A 25,405-nucleotide genomic window follows, 5' to 3' on the forward strand; every position below is an offset into this window, starting at 1 on the left:
GTCAACAGTACTACTGACAAACTGTAGACAACTAATGTAATTTCCTATAGACATTTTGTATGAACGTGTCATTCGAAAGTCAGTACTGACAATGGAACTAGTAAGTCAATAGTAAGTCAGTAGTTCCTGAGGAACCATGTGTTGACATTGGAGGTAGTGAGTCAGTATAGACGTTGGAGGTAGTAAGTCAGTATAGACATTGGAGGTAGTAAGTCAGTATAGACATTGGAGGTAGTAAGTCAGTATAGACATTGGAGGTAGTGAGTCAGTATAGACATTAGAGGTAGTGGGTCAGTATAGACAATGGAGGTAGTGAGTCAGTATAGACATTGGAGGTAGTGAGTCAGTATAGACATTAGAAATGACATTTGAAATGCAATATATTTAGTAAATTTACTTACTATACGATAATATAGGTACGCAATAAGGACTATTAGACAAAAAACTTTTGTTTAAATTTTATATTTTATTAAAGAAAAAACATATAATCTTGAAAAGTCTTAAAAGGTACAAATTGCGTATTACAGTCTTTTTTATCTTTATAAAGGGCAAGGCAAATATTCTCACATAAGCACAAAAAAGCCAATATTTTTAAGGCTGGCTAAACCTTTTAACATTTTAATAATAAATTTTTAAATAATAAGTTAATTTTCATTGTCAGAATTATCATCGTGTTTTTGGTTTTCTTTGTTGCGACTTGTCTGTTTAAAAAATTTCTTTTTCTGCCGTTGGAAAGCTGATCTTAAAGTCTTATCAGCTGATTCACTGAATGTTGATATAACATCTAGGAATTGAAAAGAAGAAACATGTACTTATAAACAAAAAAACCATAAATTTGCTTACCTATTATAGCTGTATAGACATTGGAAAAATCACGCAATCTATTTTTGCCAAATAATCCTTCAACATTGTAACTCATTATTATATCATGTCCAAATATCAGATGTAAGTTTCGTTCAGCATTGCCAGCAAGAAGTGTTTTCATCTGTCGTTTCTATAAAATAAAAAACAGAAGATAAATTTTGTTCATTGTCTTGGTACTACAGTAAAGATAAATACTAACATATGGGTCTGCTTGAGTCGATAATATAGTATCAAATTCCTTCAGTTTTTCTTCGGTGTTGATTGGGAAAATGCTCATCATATTGGAAGTGATCGCGTTTAAGTTAGCTATGCGATCCAATAAAACTTTATGTTCTGCCAATATTTCGACTATGGTGTTGTATTGTTTTTGAGTAGCATCTAAAAACATACATATATAAATAAATCAAGAATTTTTACGGACATTGTAAACAAACCTTTATATAAATCGACCTTTTTTGACAATTCTTCACATCCTTGACATTTGGAGTTACCTTGTTTTTTTGAATTATCTTGGAAGAATAGATGTTTGTCATTAGTATGCACTAAACTTTGAGAAAGTAATGTTAAAAATTACCTGGTGGAGAAAAATATTTCAGTTTTCCTTTGGAATGTTGGGGTTGTTCGTTCGACATTTTTGTGGAAGGCAACTGTGGAGAATTGGTATTATTATAAAGTTGGTAGAGAAAGGCAAGCATACATATTTGTACTGGACATCAGACAATAAAAATGTCTCCTTTTCACCAACAGCAAATTAGTTTTAAAAATGCCTAGATCACAGGATTGTAAAGGTTCTTGAAAAAAACTCTCCATGTCCAACAAACGCCGCCCTTCCACATAGACGTGGTCTTCCTTTATTATTCCTTCAATTTTTATAGAAATATCCGATTTCACAGAACACAAATTATTAGGTTCTTTGCAAGAAATTAAGCAATCGTTAACAAAGGCTTCTACAATTATATCTCCTTTGTACTTAAATTTGTCTGTTTGGGTTTCTACATATACTTCGTGTTTCTCTCTTTGTACAATTTGTTGAAGAATGGATGATGGCTTTCGGACATGTTTTTTTAAAGTTTGAAGCTTATTTTCAAAATCATAGGCCGAAAATGACGTGAGAGGTCCATACATCTCGGCACAAGATGCTAAGTGCAATAAATTGTGTACATTGAAAGAAACGCTGTTCGCACCAAATACAATAGGGAAATTTTGAACAAATAACTCCAGAAGTTCGTGAGCTGTGTTTACATTACTGCAAATATGTCTCGGACTACTAAGTAGCCTATATGCGCAATGTAAAATCAAAAATTCATAGTAAATATCGGTATGTACGTTGTTGAAAAGAGCAATTATGCCTGCATAGGCGAGGAATTGATGAAATTCAGTGGCCTTCCAATGGTGAATTTCATCGAAAGATCTAGGTTTCCGTGGGAACTCCTTTGGAAAACAAAATTTTAATTTCACAAGTTCTGACGATATTTTTGAGATATTTTCTTTTGAAGTTTTTTCCTGAGTTTTATTATTGATGATTCGAATCAGCATTTTCTTTGTTACTCCTAGATCGATAAGGTGCATACTGTCTAATGGGGTTTGTGTTACCATATTAAAACCAATTTCTTCCAGTGGAGATTTCTCATATTTAAAAATTTGGCTGTGGTGCTTTGGATATTTACGACATGTAAAGTCTTCATCAGAAATTAAAGTACCACTAGAAGTACTATATGTAAGCACATTGTCAATTTTCTTAGAAACTTGTGTACACCTAGTGCAACCGTGAGCTGAAGTGTTGGATATAAAAAACTACTTGTTATTCAAATAATTTTCAATCATGTCTTCATTGAAAACTTTTGTCAACATATTAGCTTTTGTGAATTATAATTTGTCATGAATATTCATTCTGTTTACGTTTACTTTTGAATAAAGACTAATTGTGATTTTGTAACTTATTTTGGAATTTCTGGGATTCAACATTTGGCGACGAGGATATAAAGAAAAATTCAAGAAACAATGGATATAAACTCTCTTTCGCAGATATTGGTTCAACTACAAGAATCCAATCAATCATTTATGGCACAAATGATGGCTCAAAATAAAGCTGTTTTAGAGGAGGTTTTCACAAGGAACCAGAAACCTTCCGTGATTCCTTCATTTAAGAGCTTCATTCCTGGAACAGATCAATGGTCAACATATCGATTTCAATTGGACCAACATATGGAAGCAAGTTCTGCCACGTGTGAAGACACGAAACGTTCCTGTTTTCTTAGCTGGGTCGGATCTGACATGTTGGAGTTATTGCAAAAACTTTTTGATGGAAAAGCTCAAGAAAAAACATACAAGGAATTGGTTTCCGCATTGGACACACATTTTGTAAGTAAACAGCATATTTTGGCAGCCCGATTTAAATTTTATAATCAGACGAGAATGAAGGAGAATCAGAAGTATGCGGATTGGGTTGCAGATTTAAGGGGAGTTGCTAGAGAGTGTAACTTCGCGTGTGAGAATGAAGACTGCAAACAATCGTACGTCGATAATAAGATAAGGGATATGATTGTTTTATACACACCACATGAAAAAGTTCGAACAGCATGTTTGCAAAAATCGAATCCATCCTTAGAAGAGGTCTTGCAAATTTGTTCCATTTTTGAAGCAACTGTGAAGGCGTCTAGCGAAATCGAAGATGCAACGGAACCGGCCAATGAAGTTCATGCTGTAAAGCGTTACAGCATTCCAGATAATAAGTCAAACAGAAATATTACGTCAAGCAAATTACAGTCTTGTCCTGGTTGTGGAAAGAGTCACCAAAGAGAAGAATGCTATCATTTCAAGAACAAAACCAAATGCAATAGGTGTTCAAAGTTTGGGCACATATCGAAAGTATGTAAGTCACCAGAAAAACTTGGTAACATTCGTCAAATTCAGGCAACGACAGTAGAAGAATCATCAATAAGTCACATTGAAGCAATCGACACTATCAACAACGGGAAAAATGGAAAACTGATGATCAATATCAAGGTAAATAATGAGAAATTGTCATTTCAATTAGACACTGGAGCTTCATGCTCATTGATTGGGCTTGACGTCTATAGAAAATTAAACCAACCTTTGTGTAGTCCTAGTAATAAAACTCTAAAATCCTATGGAGGAGCTACGTTGCCTCTGAAAGGAATGATTAACGTCGATGTTAAGATTGACAATCAAATACGACATTTGCCGCTTTACGTAGTTGATTTGGAAAATGTCACCAGCATATTTGGGTGCGATTGGCTAAAAGAATTCAGTTTTGAGATGAAATGTCCATACAATAATCTGTTGAAAGAAAACTGCTTTCAAGTTTTGAGTGATAATCTTACAGATTTGGAACGTAAATTAGAGAAAGTATTGAAAGATTTCCATGTAGTGTTTTCTGAAGGACTTGGACATTGCTCAACTTTTAAAGCAGATATTAATCTTAAACCAAATTCAGTTCCAAAATTCATGAAACCATATAATATACCATTCGCGTTACACGAAAAAGTAAGACAGGAAGTCGATCGCCTGGTGTCCAATGGCGTTATAGAGCCAATAAATTCAAGTGAGTGGGCCTCACCAATTGTCGTGGTTCAAAAACCCAACGGTTGCATTAGAATATGCGCAGACTTTAAGGCTACTTTGAATCCTCAAATCGAAATTGAAAGATATCCAATACCAAGAATAGAAGAACTTTTTCACAAACTGCAAAGAGGTCAGTATTTTTCAAAAATTGACTTGAGTGGAGCATATCTGCAGATTGAACTTTCCGAAGCAGCACAAAGGATTATGGTTATCAATACCCCATTTGGTCTATATCAGTATAAACGAATGCCTTTTGGGATCTCAAGTGCCCCTGCAATTTTTCAGAGATTCATGGAGGAAATATTAGGAGATATTCCTGGATGCGCCATTTACCTCGATGATGTAATTGTAACAGGCCAGACTAACGAAGAACACATAAAAAACCTGATTAAGGTACTAGAGAAACTGAAGAACTATGGACTTAAATGTAAAGCTGAGAAATGTGAAATTGCGAAATCTTCGGTAGAATATGTGGGACATATTATTGATTGTGATGGTATAAGACCTTCAGGAAAAAGATTAGAAGCCATTCAGCTTATGCCAAGACCGTCAAATATAAAGGAATTAGAGGCATTTATAGGGAAAATAAATTATTACAACAAATTCATTCTTAACTTTTCGAAAACAGCAGCGCCATTAAACGAACTTCGAAAAACAAATGCAAAATTTGCTTGGACTGATCGACAAGAATCGGCTTTCAAAACATTAAAAGAAGATATAATGAATGCAACTAAATTAGTCCATTATGATGACAAATATCCAATCATTCTCGCAACTGACGCATCAAACCGCGGAGTAGGTGCAGTGCTGTCGCACAGATTTCCGGATGGCACTGAAAAACCGATATGTTTTGCTTCGAAAACACTAAATGCTTCTCAAGTTAATTATTCCCAAATAGAGAAGGAAGCTCTTGCCATAATTTTCGGAATCACTAAATTTCATCAATATCTCTATGGCAGACACTTTGAATTAGTAACAGATCATCAAGCTCTCACGACTATATTCCATCCATTCAAAAAACTTCCGGTTATGACACTGCATCGACTTCAACGTTGGGCCATTACATTGCAAGCCTACGATTATTCTATAAAGTATAAAGCAACATCTCATCATGCAAACGCTGACACATTATCAAGACTGCCAATGGGTGAAGACAATGAATTCGATAAAACTGAATCAGAGGTATTACAATATATTGACGAAGTATACAACATTGTATTGCAAGACTGTCCTATAGATTCTGAGACGGTATCGTTGCACACGAAAGAAGACAAAACACTACAAATTATCGTAAATTATGTGAAAAATGGTTGGCCGGAAAAGAACATATTAGGTCCTACTTTAAACCCGTATTTTTCAAGAAAACATTCCATTTCAATAAAAAATGGCGTACTCCTTCTGCATAATGAACATTCGCGTGTAATAGTTCCAAAATCACTTCGTTCAAAAGTTCTGAGTACGCTACATGACGGACATTGGGGCGCATGTAGAATGAAGCAAGTAGCTAGAAGGTATGTATGGTTCCCGAACATCGACAAAGAAAGTGAGGATATGTCAAAGAAATGTTGTGTTTGTCAAGAAAATGGTGTTAGTCCAAGACAAGTATTCTCGGCATGGCCCGATGCTGAACATCCGTGGGAGAGGATACACGTCGATTTTGCTGGTCCGTACTTAAACAAGATGTGGCTTATTGCGGTAGATTCATATTCTAAATTTCCTTTCGTAAGGCCAGTATCGGTGGCCAGTATGAAGGCTTACCACGCACCATTGTAAGTGACAATGGTACACAATTCACGTCAGCGGAATTCAAAAGATTTTGTGAAGCAAACGCTATTGAACATTTGACGACAGCTCCGTTTCACCCAGCTTCGAATGGATTAGCTGAGCGTTTTGTTCGAACATTTAAGACAGCTTTCAACAAGAGCAGCCGAACCAGGAAAAGGCATTATACAAGTATTTGGTGACATACAGATCAACGCCAAACCCACAAACAGGCAAGTCCCCTGCTGAATTACTTCACGGTCGACAGCCTCGTACAATCTTAACTGCAATGTTTCCGGTAAGGAATCAAACATCAAATATTTCGTCGAAATTTTCTACTGGTCAAAAGGTTTATGTACGTAACTTTTCTGGTAAGAAGCGCTGGATAGAAGGAGAAGTAAAAGGAAGAATGGGAAATCTTATGTATTTGGTAAATACAGCGCAGGGAGAAATCAGACGGCATCAAAATCAAATAAAACGCAGAATGGAAGTCAGCTCTGATAACAACTTAAATCAACAATTCCATTTACCACGTAATTATGACGATATTGACATAATAATTCCAGATATGCAAGCAGGTCGAAATTCAAGAGAAGAAACGGGCCATAGTCGCTCACCACCATTCGCACCACCCAACATTGCAAACCCTTCCACAAGTATAGAACTATATAATCACGCTTTAATTCCAACGGCATCAGTGGAAACACATCGAAATTCCCAAAACTCTCAACCGGCTATGCAAAGAACTAACGAACCATTTGAACATGAAAATAGTTTCATAATACGACGCAACGAAAAACGTAGACAGCAGTTTACCCCAAGAAGATCTGAAAGAATTCGTAAAAAATTTAAAGGAGAAGAAAATTAGGAGCGAGGGAATGTTGGATATAAAAAACTACTTGTTATTCAAATAATTTTCAATCATGTCTTCATTGAAAACTTTTGTCAACATATTAGCTTTTGTGAATTATAATTTGTCATGAATATTCATTCTGTTTACGTTTACTTTTGAATAAAGACTAATTGTGATTTTGTAACTTATTTTGGAATTTCTGGGATTCAACATGAAGTATGACCTGGGACACCGCAAATGAAGGCTTTAGCTGGCGTGTCGCATGATAAACAGCGGAACACAACGTTAATTTTCTTTTCGTTCAAAATTAATCCGTTTTTCAGCAAAAGAGCTTCCTGGATAAAGTCTTTACAAAACTCTTTCACACATGTCGGCTTGGTATGACCCACATTTATTCCTACAGGAAATGGTTTCACTTTCTCCGCAGAATTAACTATTTTCAACAGAATTGGCCACAGTTGGATTCTGGAACTTTTGAATAATGGAATTCCATCAATGTTTATGTCCAGTTGAATTTCGTCATACTTTTTTATGACGTTTTCAACTTTTTTCAGTTGATTCTCAATGCCAATATGGCAATAACTACCAGGAAACACTTTTCTAATAGAAACCTGTGTTTTTTTGCCCACTAAAGCTGCTGCTGAAAGCGGAACCTCTAAACCTTCCTCATGCAATATTGCTAGCAACCGCTCCAAGCATTTTCTGGAAGGCGCGGTTTCTATATACCAATTTTTTAATTTTTCCCGCAAAGTTAATTTCGGTGTCAACAAATTTTCAAAGGACGGAACAATATTTTCATGAGACTCCACAATATTGTCGACATCTTCCACAAAATCTCTAATTGTCGATGTTTCACCACATACAGTATCGGCAAAAACTAAAGCACCCCCTCAGTAAATTTTTTTGAAATGATAATTTTTTATGAAAACTAAATTATAAATTTATTTTTTATTTTTCTTTTTATTTATTTATATCTTTATAATTGAAAAATACAAAAATAAGGAGATCAGAATTTAATAAACAAAAGTTAACATTCAAAAAATATTTTAGGTCGCAAATATAAGTGGACAAAACTAAAGCACCCCCCCCCCCCCCTTATCCTCTATTCTGGATGACACAATCACATCTTTTAGGCATAAAGGATACTAAATTATAAATTATTGCAGGCGAAATAATCGGTTTTCGGAAAATTTAGCTTAAATCCTCAAAATACTGAAAATCGGAAGTTACCGTTATATGGGGGCTACACCCAAACGTGAACCCAGGTCCACGATTTTTGGTGGATATGTTTTGTGACCACTAAGAACCCTAAGTACCAAATTACAGCTAATTTAGTAGGAAAATGTGGCTTAAATATCCGAAATACCGAAGATCGGAAGGTACCGCTATAAGGGGGCTATACCAAAACATTAGCCGATATTGTTCATATTCATCCAAAAAAGATGCTACAGCATTCTCTGGTCAAATACTAAATCCCTTAGGTTTAAAAAAAAGCAAAAGAACGAATTGCAAAAGAACGGTAGACGCCGGCTTATTCAGTCGACGACCAGCAAAAAACCTTCTGCCTCCATGTTTTACAGCGTCTTTGCAATATTTAGGATTTAACGGTTGCCCATTTAGTCTAACCATCTGAATACTTTAAATTAAACATAGATTCATCGGAAAACAGTTCAAGTGGGTCTTGGCGAATGCCAGTCTGGCTCCTTCATTTTTAGTAGATATGAAGGGTTTTTTTGCTGGTCGTCGACTGAATAAGGCGTCGTCTATCGTTCTTCTGCAATTCGTTCTTTTGCTATTTTTTAAACGTTAGGGTATTGTATTTGACTAGTAGATGATGTAGCATCATTTTTGGATGAATATGAACAATATCGGCTAATGTTTTGGTATAGCCCCCTTATAGCGGTACCTTCCGATCTTCGGTATTTCGGATATTTAAGCCACATTTTCCTACTAAATTAGCTGTAATTTTGTACTTAGGGTTCTTAGTGGTCACAAAACATATCCACCAAAAATCGTGGACCTGGGTTCACGTTTGGGTGTAGCCCCCATATAACGGTAACTTCCGATTTTCAGTATTTTGAGGATTTAAGCTAAATTTTCCGAAAACCGATTATTTCGCCTGCAATAATTTATAATTTAGTATCCTTTATGCCTAAAAGATGTGATTGTGTCATCCAGAATAGAGGATAAGCAACGAAATATTAATTTCAATAGTTTTTGCCGTACCTCAAATGGGGGGGGGGGGTGCTTTAGTTTTGTCCACTTATATTTGCGACCTAAAATATTTTTTGAATGTTAACTTTTGTTTATTAAATTCTGATCTCCTTATTTTTGTATTTTTCAATTATAAAGATATAAATAAATAAAAAGAAAAATAAAAAATAAATTTATAATTTAGTTTTCATAAAAAATTATCATTTCAAAAAAATTTACTGAGGGGGTGCTTTAGTTTTGGCCGATACTGTATGTTTTCAGCCGTCTCACAATTTCTAATTTGATATAAAATTGCCTGTTTTTTCACTTGTCTTTTATAATTTCTTTTGCTCATACTTGTTGGTATTGAAAATATATATTTTTATTTAAACACTCGGTATTTTACGATTTTTTTTATTGATTTTTCACAAGAACACTTTTTACAAACCACCAAACAATTAAGAAAATGAAAAAATAAAAAGACGCTTTGTTGGGTTATCAGCTGTCAATGTTAAGAATGCTTCTTCTTATTAAGGTAAAAGTATCAATTGTTGACAACATGTTGACAAAGTGTTGACAGAGTCACCATATTAGTAGACAAAGTGGGGACATGTCAACACATGCCCCCAGGCTTCCTACAGGGATGTTACAACAAAAAGTAATGTAACTGATTGCATTGATGATCAAGAAGAAAAGTGGCAAGAAGTGTCAACTAAAAGAAAAATACCTGTGTCCACTCCTTTAGGTAATTCGCCAAAAAGGAAGCAAGCGGTTGATGACAACCAACCGTCTACATCAAACCGATTTAGTGTATTATCATCTAAGGAAAATGAAAACAACATCGATGAAGCAGATCAAGCAGAACCGAATCAAACTGTACCAAAAGCACCACCAATTTTTATTTTTGACGTCAAGCATGTTTCTAAAATGTTGGATAGCATAAATAAAATTATTCCAGTTGAAGATTTTAGTTCTAAATCTCTTCTAAAAGGTGAAGTTCGCCTCATGATAAGAAATGTTGATTCGTACAGAAAAGTAATTAAGTACTTTAAAAGCCTTTTTAATGAGCAAGGTTCACGACGTAAGGAGCGTCCGTAACATTATCAGCAGAAAAACCAAGGAGCCTTTCCCATGTTCTTCGTTGACTTGCATCCCAAAAGCAACAATAAAGAGATTTATAATATTACTGGAATATTCAATAACATTGTTAGTATTGAACACCCAAGAAAATTTGACTACAATGTTTTAGATGTCAAGAATTTGGACACACAAAGACATTCAAGACGAAACGAAACTTATGATTATAACAACGCCATGCCCAGCCAATCTTCAGATAACTTTGGGTCGTATGCCAATTCTCTTAAAAGGTCAAAAACGGGAGAAATAAATTTGTTAAGTAAGATAGAATCATTGCTAACAAAACAAATAGAATTGCTAACAAAACAAATTCTTTAATACATGTATATGATGACGTTGCTAATGTCATAACCATGCAAGTAGATTTGGTCATTTCTGAGTGGAATGCCAATGGCATTTCAAACCATAGAAATGAAATAGAATTATTTCTTCATAAAAATTTTATAGATATTCTTCTGATTTCTGAAACTCATTTTACAAGCAAGTCATATTTCAGAAGAAAATATTATGACACTATAACAGCGAATGATCCAGATAACCGAGCCCATGCAGGTGCAGCTATATTTATTAAATCTAAAATTATATACGAAGAAGCGGAGCCAATATTAGAAACATTTATGCATGCAGCTGGTGTTAGTATAATATGCGACAATTCAAAAGTATCTACTTACTCCGTTTACCTTCCGCTTCGATTTAATTTAAAATGTATACAATATGAAAATTTCTTCAAAAATCTTGGAAATTTCTTCTAACGGTATAAAATGTGTTTTTGATATCACAAAAGGTAAAGAAGATATCCCAAAAAATACCTACCATAATTATTTTTCCCAATACCCTGAAAACACAAAACCGCGTGCATCCGCTATCATACCTATGACACAACTGCCAACTTTTGGGAGATGATAGATCTTCATTAAACTCACAATTTTGCTTTTAACGGATTTTTTCTAGCACTTGTATTTTGCGAGAAAATCGGCGATGGCGTAGCTTCGATCTCCATCACAAGGAGAGTGTAATCCTCTTTCTCCTTCTCGTAGAAGACCACCCATCTCTTCACTGCTAAGGTCTCATCTCGCACTTCAACATACACCGTACCCTTAAAGTACACCGACGCTTTCGTCAGTTGAGAATTTCCTCACCAGCTTCAGTCTACCATCCTCCCAAGGAGTTACCGAGAACTGCAGAGTTTGTGTGTGAGTCCAGGTGGTACAAAAGATAGTTCCCCTTGAGATCACTGTTCTCGATTTTTATTGAGACACGCCCTTGCATGATTTGTTCCAATATTTTGTCGTTGATCGATTTCTGCCATATGGTTTTTAGGTTGCCTTCCAGACCCTTTGGAGGTATCGATCACCGCATAGGGCAGCTCGTCCCTATATACGAATTTATTGTCAACAAAACAAAGAACAGTTGGTGGTGCATATGTAAGCGTTTAAACAACCCTTAAAGCATAGCGGAACACACTGATCAACAAAACTGACAGTCATCGAGGTCTATTTCGTTAATATCAAAGCCTAGCTTATTAACTACTTTCCTAATCTTTAAATAATACTTCATATATTGTATTTCAAACGTTTTTAGCTAGACATAAGTTTTTGTTTGCCAGAAAATTGCCCTAAAAGTACGTTGACTGACAATTTTGAATGATTGTGTGTACCCCGCTTAATGTTCGTACGCGTGACACAGTGATAACATCAACTGCTACAAACCTTTTTTATTCTCCAATTATTGGTATGATTGTTTGGAATCCGGATATCAAGTGGATACTCTCTATACTGATCTTAAAAAAGCTTTTGATAAAGTTCAACATAACATTCTTTTAAAAAACTTTATAAATTGGGAATTCATTCAATCCTTATCCATATCAAATCTCCAGGAAGTAATTCAAAACATCTTTACTACAACAGGAAAGGGTTTTATAGTATTAACGTATGAGTACTCAAATGTTTCTAAAAATTGGCAATACGATTGACATACTTAAGAAAGGGTCTTATGGCTAAAATATGTACTCAGGGTCGGGGAAACGGACACGTTCGTAAGTTTTTCATATATGGCGCATTTAAAAAGTAGGGCACAGGGGATAACCCGCTCCTCCGAAATTCAACAAAATATATAGCCTATTTCCACCAGGGAATCCCTGCATACATATCATCTGAAAATGACGTGGAAATGGGTTCAAAAGTTTTGGAGATATAACATATTTAAAATGTGCCTGGTCGGGTTTTTAGGTCCCAAATAAGACCTATGGTAGGGACACAACCACCATTGCAAATTCATTTTCAAACCGATACGTTCGCAAGATTTACAAAAATTACGTTTGTAAGAAATAGGGCCCAGTGGTGGTGCCCCGGCCCCTCCGAAATTCAACTAAATATTTAACCTATTTTCACCACTGACACCTTTTTGCTTGCTTTTATTGCCTTGTATACATAGATATGCGACCATAAAACAAGGATAACCTTCGTTGATGCAAGAAATCCTGGCGCTAATCGTTATTCGTTCATATGGGAACAAAGTCCTGTGCAAACAATAGCGCTGAAACCAAATAGAGTTTACATACAACATGAATTTTTGAAAACATACATGATTATTTTTTTCGTTTTTTTGTTTTTCAAAATAGTCGGACTTAATCCCATAGTCGTTGTTTAGTATTTTATTAAAACCACTTTAATTTATTAGTAGGAAAAAATTGGTGATGTTTACCAAGAGGTAAGGCAGGGAAGACTACAGTTTCAGATCTCGCCACAGAACTTCATCAGTTCCCTTGTTTCTTGTTTTTCAACAAGAAACTTTTTATATCCAAGTGTCAATTGCTCACTCAAATAGATACGTATCCAATGAAACACTCTGATCGAGAATTTCTCTAGCACGACCTAAACTCGAACAACTGCACTTGTAAACAAAACCAAATCTTTATCACTGCTATGCGTTCGTTGAGTCTCAACGAAAAAAACACATAACTAGTTTGTCGGTATTGCTAACAGCAATAAACCAAACTTTCGACGGTGCCTGGTCTCACAATTCATATAATTTGGCGATGTTTTTCTAGACCAAATTGCGCATATATTTTCCTAGTTGATACGCCCAAAAAGGGCCACAAAATCTGAAACCCCTTTTCACTTTAATTTATTAGTGGGAAAAAATTGGCGATGTTTACCAAGGGGTAAGGCAGGGAAGACTACAGTTTCAGATCTCGCCACAGAACTTCATCAGTTCCCTTGTTTCTTGTTTTCAACAAGATATTTTTTATGCGCTAAGGTCAATTGCTGGCTCAAATAGATACGTATCCAATGAAACACTCTGATCGAGAATTTCCTTAGCACGACCTAAACTCGAACAACTGCACTTGTAAACAAAACCAAATCTTTCCCACTGTTATGCGTTCGTTGAATCTCAACGAAAAAAACACATAACTAGTTTGTTGGTATTGCTAACAAAGCAATAAACCAAACTTTCGACGGTGCCTGGTCTCACAATTCATATAATTTGGCGATGTTTTTTCTAGACCAAATTGCGCATATACTTTCCTAGTTCAAAAATCTGAAACCCCCTTAATACATAATTATTGGGGAAAACAATTTTAGTTGCGTAGCAGGTCTTCGATTCTGTATTGACCATAAAGAAAGTTTCAACACACAGACTGAGGGTATATCTCTGTTGTCAAAGCCGACTGATTCTTCACTTGTTTTTCAATATAAATATAGACATGCATTTGTGTTTTTACAAAATACCCGCTACTTCGTATGCGGAAAAGGAATAACATTCAAATAAACAATGTTTTATATTGTGAACACTGAAATTTTTTATGTACTAATACCTATTTGAATTGATATTTTTTTTCTTTCAAGTACTGTTCGTATACATTTTGTTCGAATCTCAAAAAAGAAAAGACCTCTACACTTCAACAGCGGCATACATTTTAAATTTCAGTCCATGTTTTATTAGAACGATATGGGTATTTTGAAAATTTTATCCAATTTTCCAACCGAATTTGAATTTGTGATATCAAAATGTAGAAAACCGATCGATTCCCCGGTCAGGCAACATCAAATTTTCAACGGTGGCAGAATACCCCTCAGTAATGTTGGCGACGTTTCTTGAGTATTTCAGCAATGTAAAACTTCTCTACAAGTGGTGTCGTGAGGCACGCCGTTCGGACTGGAGATAAACAGTAGGTCCCATATCATTGAGCCAATGTGAAGCGAGGTGCACTCATTGATATGAGAGAAGCCTCCCTTACATTATTTAGGAACCGAATTCGTGTTATCATAGAAACAATAGTACATTATTCAGTACAATATTTAGAATCCAGAACCTTAGCTCACATGTTACAGTTTAAGCTTTACTTGTCCACCCAATGCCAATGGTTTTACATGTAGAAACCTTTCATACATTTAAAGGTGGATTTTAATAAACATTCTGATGCAATCTCAACAGTGATCCTTACAACAAATTTCATTTATCGATTCACTCAATACCGGTGCTCCAATATTTAGTATTACTGTAAATAATATACCAGAAATCCACTTATATTCCTTAGCCCAATACCAAATTTATTGCAATTTTGTACTTTTCACACACTAATTATATAATCCCAGCTTCATTGCTACACCATTTAGTACATTTCGTATTTCTCAATAAGTCAGCCAGCCCTCAGCCTAATTTCAGAATTTGTATGCATTTCGAAAAAACCTTTTCTAAACGACAACACAAACCCTCATACAACAATTCGAAATTCCACCTTTATCGCTTCAAGCAACGCCAAACTGGTACAAAATTCAGTTCTTATAATATGTATAAGTTAAAAAACTACTGCCTTTTATCCAAAACTAAATCCCAACCGCAAATGTACCAAATTTAGTACCGAATTTCACAATTTCAGCTCTACTAATTTACACAATAACAATTTGAACCAAATTCTGTGCCATTTAGTAATTTTCGTACACTTATTGTACGTATATCCACAACCACATCCATATCTCAACCCTACACATCAAGAGAGTCTATAATACCAAATTTCCGAATTCTATCTCTATTCATAATACCTTTAATACTTTTCGTATGAAAGTACGAATTTCAATAACTATCTTCAACAGTAATTCCAAATTTCAAGATTCCATCCTATCCGTCCACCCAAAACTAAATTGTACCAAATTTAGTACCATTTAGTACTTTTCGTAACCATAAGAACGAACTTCCAAAACTACCTTAGTCCTACACTCCAACAGCAATCTTAGTTCCAAATTCCAGGATTCCAGCTCTATCCGTTCACCCAAATCTAAATTGCACCAAATTTAGTACCACTTAGTACTTTCCGTACCCATACGTACGAATTTCATAAGTAATCTTAATTATAAATTTCAGGATTCCAGCTCTATCTGTTCACCCAAATCTAAAATGTACCAAACATAGTACCATTTAGTACTTTCCGTACCCATAAGTACGAACTTCCGAAACTACCTCAATCCTTCACTCCATAAGTAATCCCTATTCCAAATTTCAGGATTCCAGCTCTATCGGTCCACCTAAATTTAAATTGTACCAAATTTAGTACCATTTAGTACTTTCCGTACCCATAAGTACGAATTTCCAAGATTAACTCAATCCTACAGTCCAACAGTAATCTTAATTCCAAATTTCAGGATTCCAGCTCTATTCGTTCCTCCAAATACAAATTGTACCAAATTTAGTACTTTCCGTACCCATAAGTACGAATTTCCAAAACTACCTCAATCCTTCACTCCATCAGTAGCCTTAATTCTAGATTTCAGGATTCCAGCTCTATCCGTTCGCCCAAATCCAAATTGAGTACCATTTAGTACTTTTCGTACCCCCTAAGTACGAATTTCCAAAACTTGCTCAATCCTACGCCCCAATAGTAATCTTAATTCGAAATTTCAGGATTCCAGCTCTATCCGTTCACCCGAATCTAAATTGTACCAAATTTAGTACCATGTAGTACTTTCCGTACACATAAGTACGAATTTCAAAAACTACACTCCAAAAGTAATCTTAATTTCAGGATTCCAGCTTTATCCGTTCACCCAAATCCAAATTGTGCCAAATTTAGTACCATTTATTACTCATTTCCAAAACTACCGTTTAGTACTTTTCGTACCCGTAAATACGAATTTCCAAAATTACCTCAGTCCTTCACTCCATCAGTAATCTTAACTCCAAATTTCAGGTTTCCAGGTCTATCCAAATACAAATTTTACCAAATTAAGTACCATTAAGTACTTTTCGTACACATACGTATGAATTTCCAAAACTACCCCCATATTTCATTTCGACTGTAATCAAAATTCCAAATTTCAGGTTTTCAGCTCTATCCGTTCACCCATTTATTACTTCTCGTACACATAAGTACGAACTTCCAAAATCATTTCCTTATATTAACACCACTTCCCAACGTTGATTCCCATACCAAATTTGAAGATTTTAGCTATATCCGCTCAAAATATACAATTGGTACCAAATTTAGTAAATTGCTGCGCTTTTCGCACACTTATAGGTGGAATTTCCAAAAACCATACCAAAGGGTTCTCTCTCTAACTCTCCATCAATGATCCACGTTCCAAATTTCAGAATTCTATCTCTGCCCGTTACCATGGGTACCATAATTAGTACGAAATAAGTACGAAATTGCTGGGTTCCAGCTCTATTCGTTCAACCAAATCCAAATTTTACCAAATGTACCCGGCGTTTACAAATGCCAGTATTGGCAAGACAATAACAAAAATACAAACCTTTTTCACAAATACATTTATAAATTTTTAAATATGTATAGAGGAAAGTATGAATGTATTGGTGAGAATGGTTTGTAACTTTGTTATTGTCTTGCCAAAACTGTCTGTGTGTAAACGCCTAGTTAGTACCATTTAGTACTTTTCGTAAACATATGTACTAAAACTACCCCATATATCAATCGTACACTTCAACAGTTATGTTAATTCGAAATTTCAAGTTTCCAACTCTATCCGTTCACCAAAATCCAAGTTGTACAAAATTTAGTACCATTTAGAACTTGTCGTACCCATATGTACAAATTTCGAAAACTACCTCCATATCGCAATCCTATACTCCGTCAGTAATCTTAACTCCAAATTCCAGGTTTCTAGCTCTATCCGTTCATCCAAATCCAAGTTGTACTACATTTAGTACTTTTCGTACACATAAGTACGAATTTCCAAAACTACTCCTATATCTCAATTCTATACTCCGTCAGTAATCTTAACTCCAAATTTCAGATTTTCAGCTCTATCCTTTCACCCAAATCCAAATTGTACTAAATTTAGTACTATTTAGTACTTTTCGTACACACCACTTCACAACCTTCATTTCCATCCCAAATTCCCAGTTTCTAGCTAAATCCGTTCAAAATATACAATTTGTACTAAATTTAGTACTTTTCGTACACTTAGAGGTCGAATTTCCCAAAACCCTTTGGTGCATCTTTCTATCTCTCCATCAGTTACCCTCATTGCCTAATACAAAGGATACCATATTTAGTACCTTTTAGTACCTTTCGTACACTTCTAGTTCGAATTTCCAAAAAACCCAGAAAGCTGTGTGTTGCTTTCGGTGTGTAGGGGTGAGATAAGACCCCTACACACCGACAGCAACACACAACTTTCTAGCTTCAGCGGTTTCGTCTGGGCGATGATATACATGTCACTCACTCACTCAGTCATCACTAAGCTCTTTTATATACATATATAGATTAGTAACAATGTGTTAAGAAAGTTTAAAATTATTGAAAGTTGAAGAATAAAAAGGTGATATAAACGAAAAATGAAATCTTTTTAACTAACAAAGGAAACCAAAGTCTCCAATATTAGCTCGATACTTTTTGCGAATTTTTTTATTGTCTCGGTTTGCTCCTTAGTTGCTTTTGTTTGTGATTCAACGGCATCCGACAATCTTTTTAATGTATTTACATTTTCCTTTGCTGTTGTCGCATTCGAATTTATTTGCGCTTCTACAGCATCCGACAATCTTTTTACCGTTCTGGTATTGTTTTCAGCTATTTCCAGCTGCCGCTTTATCAGACTGATTTGGTCTGTATATGTGGGTTTTCAATATTTTCAGAAATCTTCAGTTTTCAATTACACTGTGAACCGAAATTTTGGTTCAGAGAAAATTCGTTTTGGGGATGAAAGCCTTTAGTAAGTATTTTAAGAATCCCGAAGGACAGATCCGCCGTGAGTCAAACTTCTTTATGGGATGACATATCTTCAGTCAAATCGAATGAGGATTATTTTCGTACAGCATTTCGACCTTCAAACCCGTTTCCTTCAATGTCCTTTTGCCCTGAATTTTTTGTAGTCTGCACGACATTTTTCCGATTTGCATAAATTTTTTTAACAACCTTGCTTCTATATATTGATGTTATACCATTTTCCATTCTCCAAGAGAGCGCGTTGGGGGTCCAAACGAATTCAAATTTTGGCAAATCTTTGCCCATTCCTCATCAGATCCAAAAATCGGAATGCCTCTCGCCAGGCAAGGGTTTTCTTCCATGCACCGTACCAAATGATTCAATTGCTCCATGGTTGACTTCCTTGGACTGAAAATAATATACAACATATACAACTCAAATCTTATTATAGATTTTAAGTTTTAAGGCCTCGACCATGGCAGAACTACCAGGTAGTGGTATCACACCAGCTGATCGAATATGAAAAGTCAAATCCCTTTATAAAAAAATAACAACATAAAGAAAGTTTTGACATAACATATTCAAAATTTTACGATGCCACTACCTGGGTAATTGTGCCATGGCCTCGACACATAAGAAGCATGGCATTCTTGCTTAAGTCATATCTGGTAAATGACTAAAGAGCAATTCAAAAGTGATTCTAAAATATTTTTATTAGGTCGAACTTGGTCTTAAGTCTTTATTAGATATGACTTCAGCAAGAATGCCATGCTTCTTATGTGTCGAGGCCTTTACTCACCAGTTTCCTTCTATTTTCACTTCTTATTTTAATTTTCCGTTGTTAAAATATTTTGTTTTTTTTTTTTCAAACGATAACACAATATCAAGTGACTGATTTTGATAGTTACGTTCGCAGTGTTGACAATCCTTTCGAAATACGTGAACTGAATTTTGTAGAGAAGTTACGTTTGCCTTACGTTTTCATGCGACCTATTCTTCTAGTCAATATTATTAAACAAAGCGTTTAGAGAAACCAAAACAGCGTTTGCAAAAGAATGAAAGCTTTCATTCGCTATCCAGAAACAGGCTGTCAGTTACAGTGTTTTATTTATAAATGCACTTAAAACTAGAAAATAATTTTTAATGATGGAATCTTTCAAATACAACGGTTGCCGTTTAATATTGTCACAATTTTTAATTCAAATGCAAGCTTTTCATTTGAGAGATTACATTATGAAAAATTATTTCCTAGTCATGGTGCTCTTGAGTCAAATTTAAATGGAAGGTGCTTACACCTCGGAAGTTTTTGCGGATTCTGAAACTACAATGTTCATTGATGAGAAAAATCAAAAAACAAAAAAAAATCGCCGGAGCGCTTTTTAAATAAATCGCGATTCAAGTTGACATTTTTAGGGGTTGTTTAGGTTTTTGCGATTTTCCTTGGAAAACGCAAGTCCTATCAAAATGGGAATAAAGAAAATGTTGTAGCTATCAAAATTCTCTACAAGATTGACCTTAATGATATTTTCGTAGGTTTTACAACTTTTGAGATATAGAAGTTTAAATTGGGACAATTCAAATTCAATTCTGTATCGTCTCCTTATAAAACAATGTCATGACTGCAATTTCCCAACTTAAACTTATATATCTCAAAACTGGTACAACTTAGGAAAAATTACATAAGCCAGTCTAGTAGAAAATTTTCACAGCTATAAGATTTTCTTAGGTCCCATGCCGATAAGACTTGCCGTATTCAAGCAAAAATCGCGAAACCCTAACAAAAAAAAACCTAAAAGTGTAAACTGAGCTTCTTTATCTCAAAAATTTTACAGCCTGAGAACAAATCATAAACGTCAATCCTGTAGAGAATTTTCACAGCTATAACATTTTCTTTAGCTCCAGTTCGATTTTACTTGCGGTTTCCAAGCAAAATCGTAAAAACCTAAAAAACACCTAAAAATGGGAATTTTGACCGCGATTTATTTAAAAATCCCTACAGTGATTTTTTCTTGTTTTTGGATTTTTCTCATCCATGAACATTGCTGTTTCAAAATTCACAAAAACTTCCCCTGTGTAAGCGGTTTTCATTAAAAGTTAGTTAAGGCGCACCCTTCATGACATTGTTTTATAAGGGGGCGATACAGTCAGTGCATTGTCCCAATTTGAACTTCAATATCTCAAAAATAGTAATACCTACGAAAATACAGTAAAGGTTAATCTTGTAGAGAATTTTCATAGCTACAACATTTTCTGCAGTCTGATTTTGATAGGACTTGCGGTGTCTAAGCAAAATCGTGAAAACCTAAACAACCCCTAAAAATGTCCACTTGAATCGCGATTTATTCAAAAAGCGCTCCGGCGATTTTTTGTTTTTTGATTTTACTCATCTATGAACATTGTAGTTTCAGAATCCGCAAAAACTTCCCAGGTGTAAGCACCTTCCATTTAAATTTGATTCAAGAGCACCGTGTAGTTTTAAGTGCATTTATAAATAAAACACTGTAGCTTAATTTTTTTTGTAATTATTTTTTTTTTTAGCTTTTCAGTAATTATTTTTTTACCACTAAGAACCTAATAACAATCATATCCAATTTAGGCCGAAAATGTAGATAAAAACTTTAAAATGACTGCAATCGTGTGGTAGGTACCGTTATATAAGGGCAATACTAAAACCTGGACTTATGTCCATAATTTTTTGTGGGAATGTTTCTGTACCTTTGGGAACTCCAAATGCCAAATTACAGCCAATTCGGCCTAAAAATGAAGATAAAATCCTTAAAATACGTTAAATCGGGTGGTACCCTATATGGGGGCTATAAGAAAAAAATGACCCATATTGGTTTTGGTTTCATATTCATGTATTGTCATCCATGTCTGCAAAGTTTTAGTTTGATTGGTCAACTGCAACTGTGTGGAAAATGAGTTACTAGATTTGAACTAAACGGGCACCAAAGCAAGTTAAATAAAACACTGTACAAAGTTAAACTTAATTGGCTTCTATTTTACTCTAGACACAGTGTGATATACTATATGTGTGTATACTTCGTATCTTTTTTATGCGGCACTGCATAGAACAGATTCGAAATGCATTTATTAAATATGGAATATGTGTTCTGGTTTGGTTTAAAAAAGTTAAAAACCAACTGATTGCAACTTACACCTTGTTTATTGCACCATGGACATAACAGTTTCAGCACAGATGCCAAAATAACAATTTTGTTTTCGACTCTCTTGAATAACATTTTTCAAACATGCTGAACATCAAAGGGATTTCACCAACATGAATGAGAGTACATATCGAATATCGTATTGAGCTCTTGAACAATTGAATTTTAACTTGTGGCACTTAATTTAGATAGGTACATACATTGTACATGTATGTATGAATGTATTTATTATGGAAAACTACCCAGTCGTTCGGGTAACTAGGGAATAACTAGCAATTTTGCTGGCTACTGGTAAACACAACTAGTTACCACCCAATCTACTCGCAATGCTATATACTGCTGATATTAACATGGGGATGTCATAGGAATGGGTCTATTGCCCCCTCACTGCATTACCAGTAACCACCCAATTCGATAGTCATGTGAAAGCAAATGTCTCTTCATTGCATTACCAGTAACCAGTCAATTCGATAGTCTTAGGAAACCCAATTGTCCCTTCATTGCATTACCAGTAACCAGTCAATTCGATAGTCAGAAATGATAGCCAAAATAAGTAGTAACTTGAGTAGTAACATTTTATTTTATTACATAGAGTGCAAAAATTTTACATAGGATAAGAATATAATCTTGTATACATATGGGTTTGATAGGTTCATCTTGATCCTTGATGCTGGAAATTGTGTGTGACTAGTTAATACAGCGACTTATGTTTATTTGCTCCTTGAAATGTTTCTCTCGTGTGTTCTTCAGAGCATTCAAAAGTTCCGGAAATAAAATGTATAGAAGTTTAATGAAATGAAGCGATAGTTAATTGTGTTAAGATCAGAGTTCGAAAATAAACAGTACACTAACATAGTGTACCGCTCCGAGAACAGTATCACTAAAATATTTTTAGCGTTAGTGTTCCGGAGCACAAACACTAAAAAATATTTTAGTGATACTGTTCCGGAGCACAACGAAAAACGTAGTGTACCACATTTTGGTACACTAAAAACGTTGGGTACCGCAGTCGGAACACTAAAAATCGTTGTGCTCCGCAGTCGGAGCACTAAAAATCGTAGTGCTCCGCAGTCGGAACACTAAAAATCGTAGTGCTCCGCAGTCGGAGCACTAAAAATCGTAGGGTTCCGCAGTCGGAACACTAAAAAATAACGTAATGATACTGTACCACACACGAGTTTATTATGATTTGCGAGGAAAATTAAATATTTATATTTTATTAATTTTCTCGTTTAGAGTTAAGCTTAATGATCTGAAATTATTTGCAAGTGAAAAAGGAAAGCCATGGACTCGAACCCACATAGTCACCAAATTACGTTACCTGGTTTCATTGGTGGTAAAGCAAATCTTCGGACGTATCGACTATGTAATGGCTTCTCTGTCCTAGAACTTATCGTTTTTCAAATGCAAATGTGTTTTTATACATTAACGGATATTTGGCCGTTTTGAAATGTATTTTCTTCACAACAACCGCTTTTTGCGATGCCTTTGAAGTTATGAGTTTTGGCTTTGAACGCTAACACGCCGTGACAACATTTTTTTGATATGTTTTCAAGGACGTGGGTTCAAATCCCAGCCGGGCTCAGCCTATTTTTTATTTTTTGAAATTTTGCCTGTTAGGGCGAAGATCATTTTTTTAATGATTTTATTAATTTTCTCGTTTAGAGTTAAGCTTAATGATCTGAAATTATTTGCAAGTGAAAAAGGAAAGCCATGGACTCGAACCCACATAGTCACCAAATTACGTTACCTGGTTTCATTGGTGGTAAAGCAAATCTTCGGACGTATCGACTATGTAATGGCTTCTCTGTCCTAGAACTTATCGTTTTTCAAATGCAAATGTGTTTTTATACATTAACGGATATTTGGCCGTTTTGAAATGTATTTTCTTCACAACAACCGCTTTTTGCGATGCCTTTGAAGTTATGAGTTTTGGCTTTGAACGCTAACACGCCGTGACAACATTTTTTTGATATGTTTTCAAGGACGTGGGTTCAAATCCCAGCCGGGCTCAGCCTATTTTTTATTTTTTGAAATTTTGCCTGTTAGGGCGAAGATCATTTTTTTAATGATTTTATTAATTTTCTCGTTTAGAGTTAAGCTTAATGATCTGAAATTATTTGCAAGTGAAAAAGGAAAGCCATGGACTCGAACCCACATAGTCACCAAATTACGTTACCTGGTTTCATTGGTGGTAAAGCAAATCTTCGGACGTATCGACTATGTAATGGCTTCTCTGTCCTAGAACTTATCGTTTTTCAAATGCAAATGTGTTTTTATACATTAACGGATATTTGGCCGTTTTGAAATGTATTTTCTTCACAACAACCGCTTTTTGCGATGCCTTTGAAGTTATGAGTTTTGGCTTTGAACGCTAACACGCCGTGACAACATTTTTTTGATATGTTTTCAAGGACGTGGGTTCAAATCCCAGCCGGGCTCAGCCTATTTTTTATTTTTTGAAATTTTGCCTGTTAGGGCGAAGATCATTTTTTTAATGATTTTATTAATTTTCTCGTTTAGAGTTAAGCTTAATGATCTGAAATTATTTGCAAGTGAAAAAGGAAAGCCATGGACTCGAACCCACATAGTCACCAAATTACGTTACCTGGTTTCATTGCAAATAATTTCAGATCATTAAGCTTAACTCTAAACGAGAAAATTAATAAAATCATTAAAAAAATGATCTTCGCCCTAACAGGCAAAATTTCAAAAAATAAAAAATAGGCTGAGCCCGGCTGGGATTTGAACCCACGTCCTTGAAAACATATCAAAAAAATGTTGTCACGGCGTGTTAGCGTTCAAAGCCAAAACTCATAACTTCAAAGGCATCGCAAAAAGCGGTTGTTGTGAAGAAAATACATTTCAAAACGGCCAAATATCCGTTAAGGTATAAAAACACATTTGCATTTGAAAAACGATAAGTTCTAGGACAGAGAAGCCATTACATAGTCGATACGTCCGAAGATTTGCTTTACCACCAATGAAACCAGGTAACGTAATTTGGTGACTATGTGGGTTCGAGTCCATGGCTTTCCTTTTTCACTTGCAAATAATTTCAGATCATTAAGCTTAACTCTAAACGAGAAAATTAATAAAATCATTAAAAAAATGATCTTCGCCCTAACAGGCAAAATTTCAAAAAATTAAATATTTATAATTTTTGAGATAAGCACAAATTAGGATATAAAAACTCAGATACACCTCTTAAATCCATGTGTGTATACATATTAATGAATAACGTTGAGAACTTAAGTAGAAAATATGAAAAACATTGATTCGGTTGTTGTACAATGGCGCACTACAAATTGTAGTGTTCTGACTGTGGATACATGAGTTTATTATGATTTGTGAGGAAAATTAAATATTTTATAATTTTTTTAATAATTACAAATTAAAAAATGAATTTTAATAGAACACGTGAAAAACGCCTGATTTGATTTTTGGACAATGGATCAATAAAAATCGTAGTGTTCGGCTGCGGAGCACTAAAAATCGTAGTGTTCCGACTGCCGGATCACTAAAAATTTTAGTGTTCCGACTCCCGGATCTCTAAAAATCGACTGCCGGATCACTAAAAATTTTAGTGTTCCGACTGCCGGATCTCTAAAAATCGAAACAATGGAACAATAAAAATCGTAGTGTTCGGTTGCGGAGTACTAAAAATCGTAGTGTTCCGACTGC

The 25,405-nt window shown here is 35.0% G+C and overlaps 1 protein-coding gene across 1 annotated transcript in view; it reads right to left on the reverse strand.

The window, feature by feature from the left end:
• Positions 1-321: 321 nt before the first annotated feature.
• The window catches only part of LOC141402375 (uncharacterized), a 34,284-nt gene continuing 9,200 nt past the window's right edge, over positions 322-25,405 (reverse strand). The window contains exons 2-6 of the mRNA XM_073983428.1: positions 1,439-1,511; positions 1,299-1,373; positions 1,064-1,242; positions 844-994; positions 322-784 (exon numbers count right to left, since the gene is read on the reverse strand). Of these exons, the coding sequence (XP_073839529.1) occupies positions 645-784; positions 844-994; positions 1,064-1,242; positions 1,299-1,373; positions 1,439-1,496 (603 nt within the window). The 5' untranslated portion in view covers positions 1,497-1,511 and the 3' untranslated portion in view covers positions 322-644. The remainder of the gene's footprint in view (positions 785-843; positions 995-1,063; positions 1,243-1,298; positions 1,374-1,438; positions 1,512-25,405) is intronic.

This window comes from Musca autumnalis, unplaced genomic scaffold (assembly GCF_047663935.1).
Source record: "Musca autumnalis isolate F117 unplaced genomic scaffold, ASM4766393v1 scaffold_4, whole genome shotgun sequence".
Taxonomy (NCBI): domain Eukaryota; kingdom Metazoa; phylum Arthropoda; class Insecta; order Diptera; family Muscidae; genus Musca; species Musca autumnalis.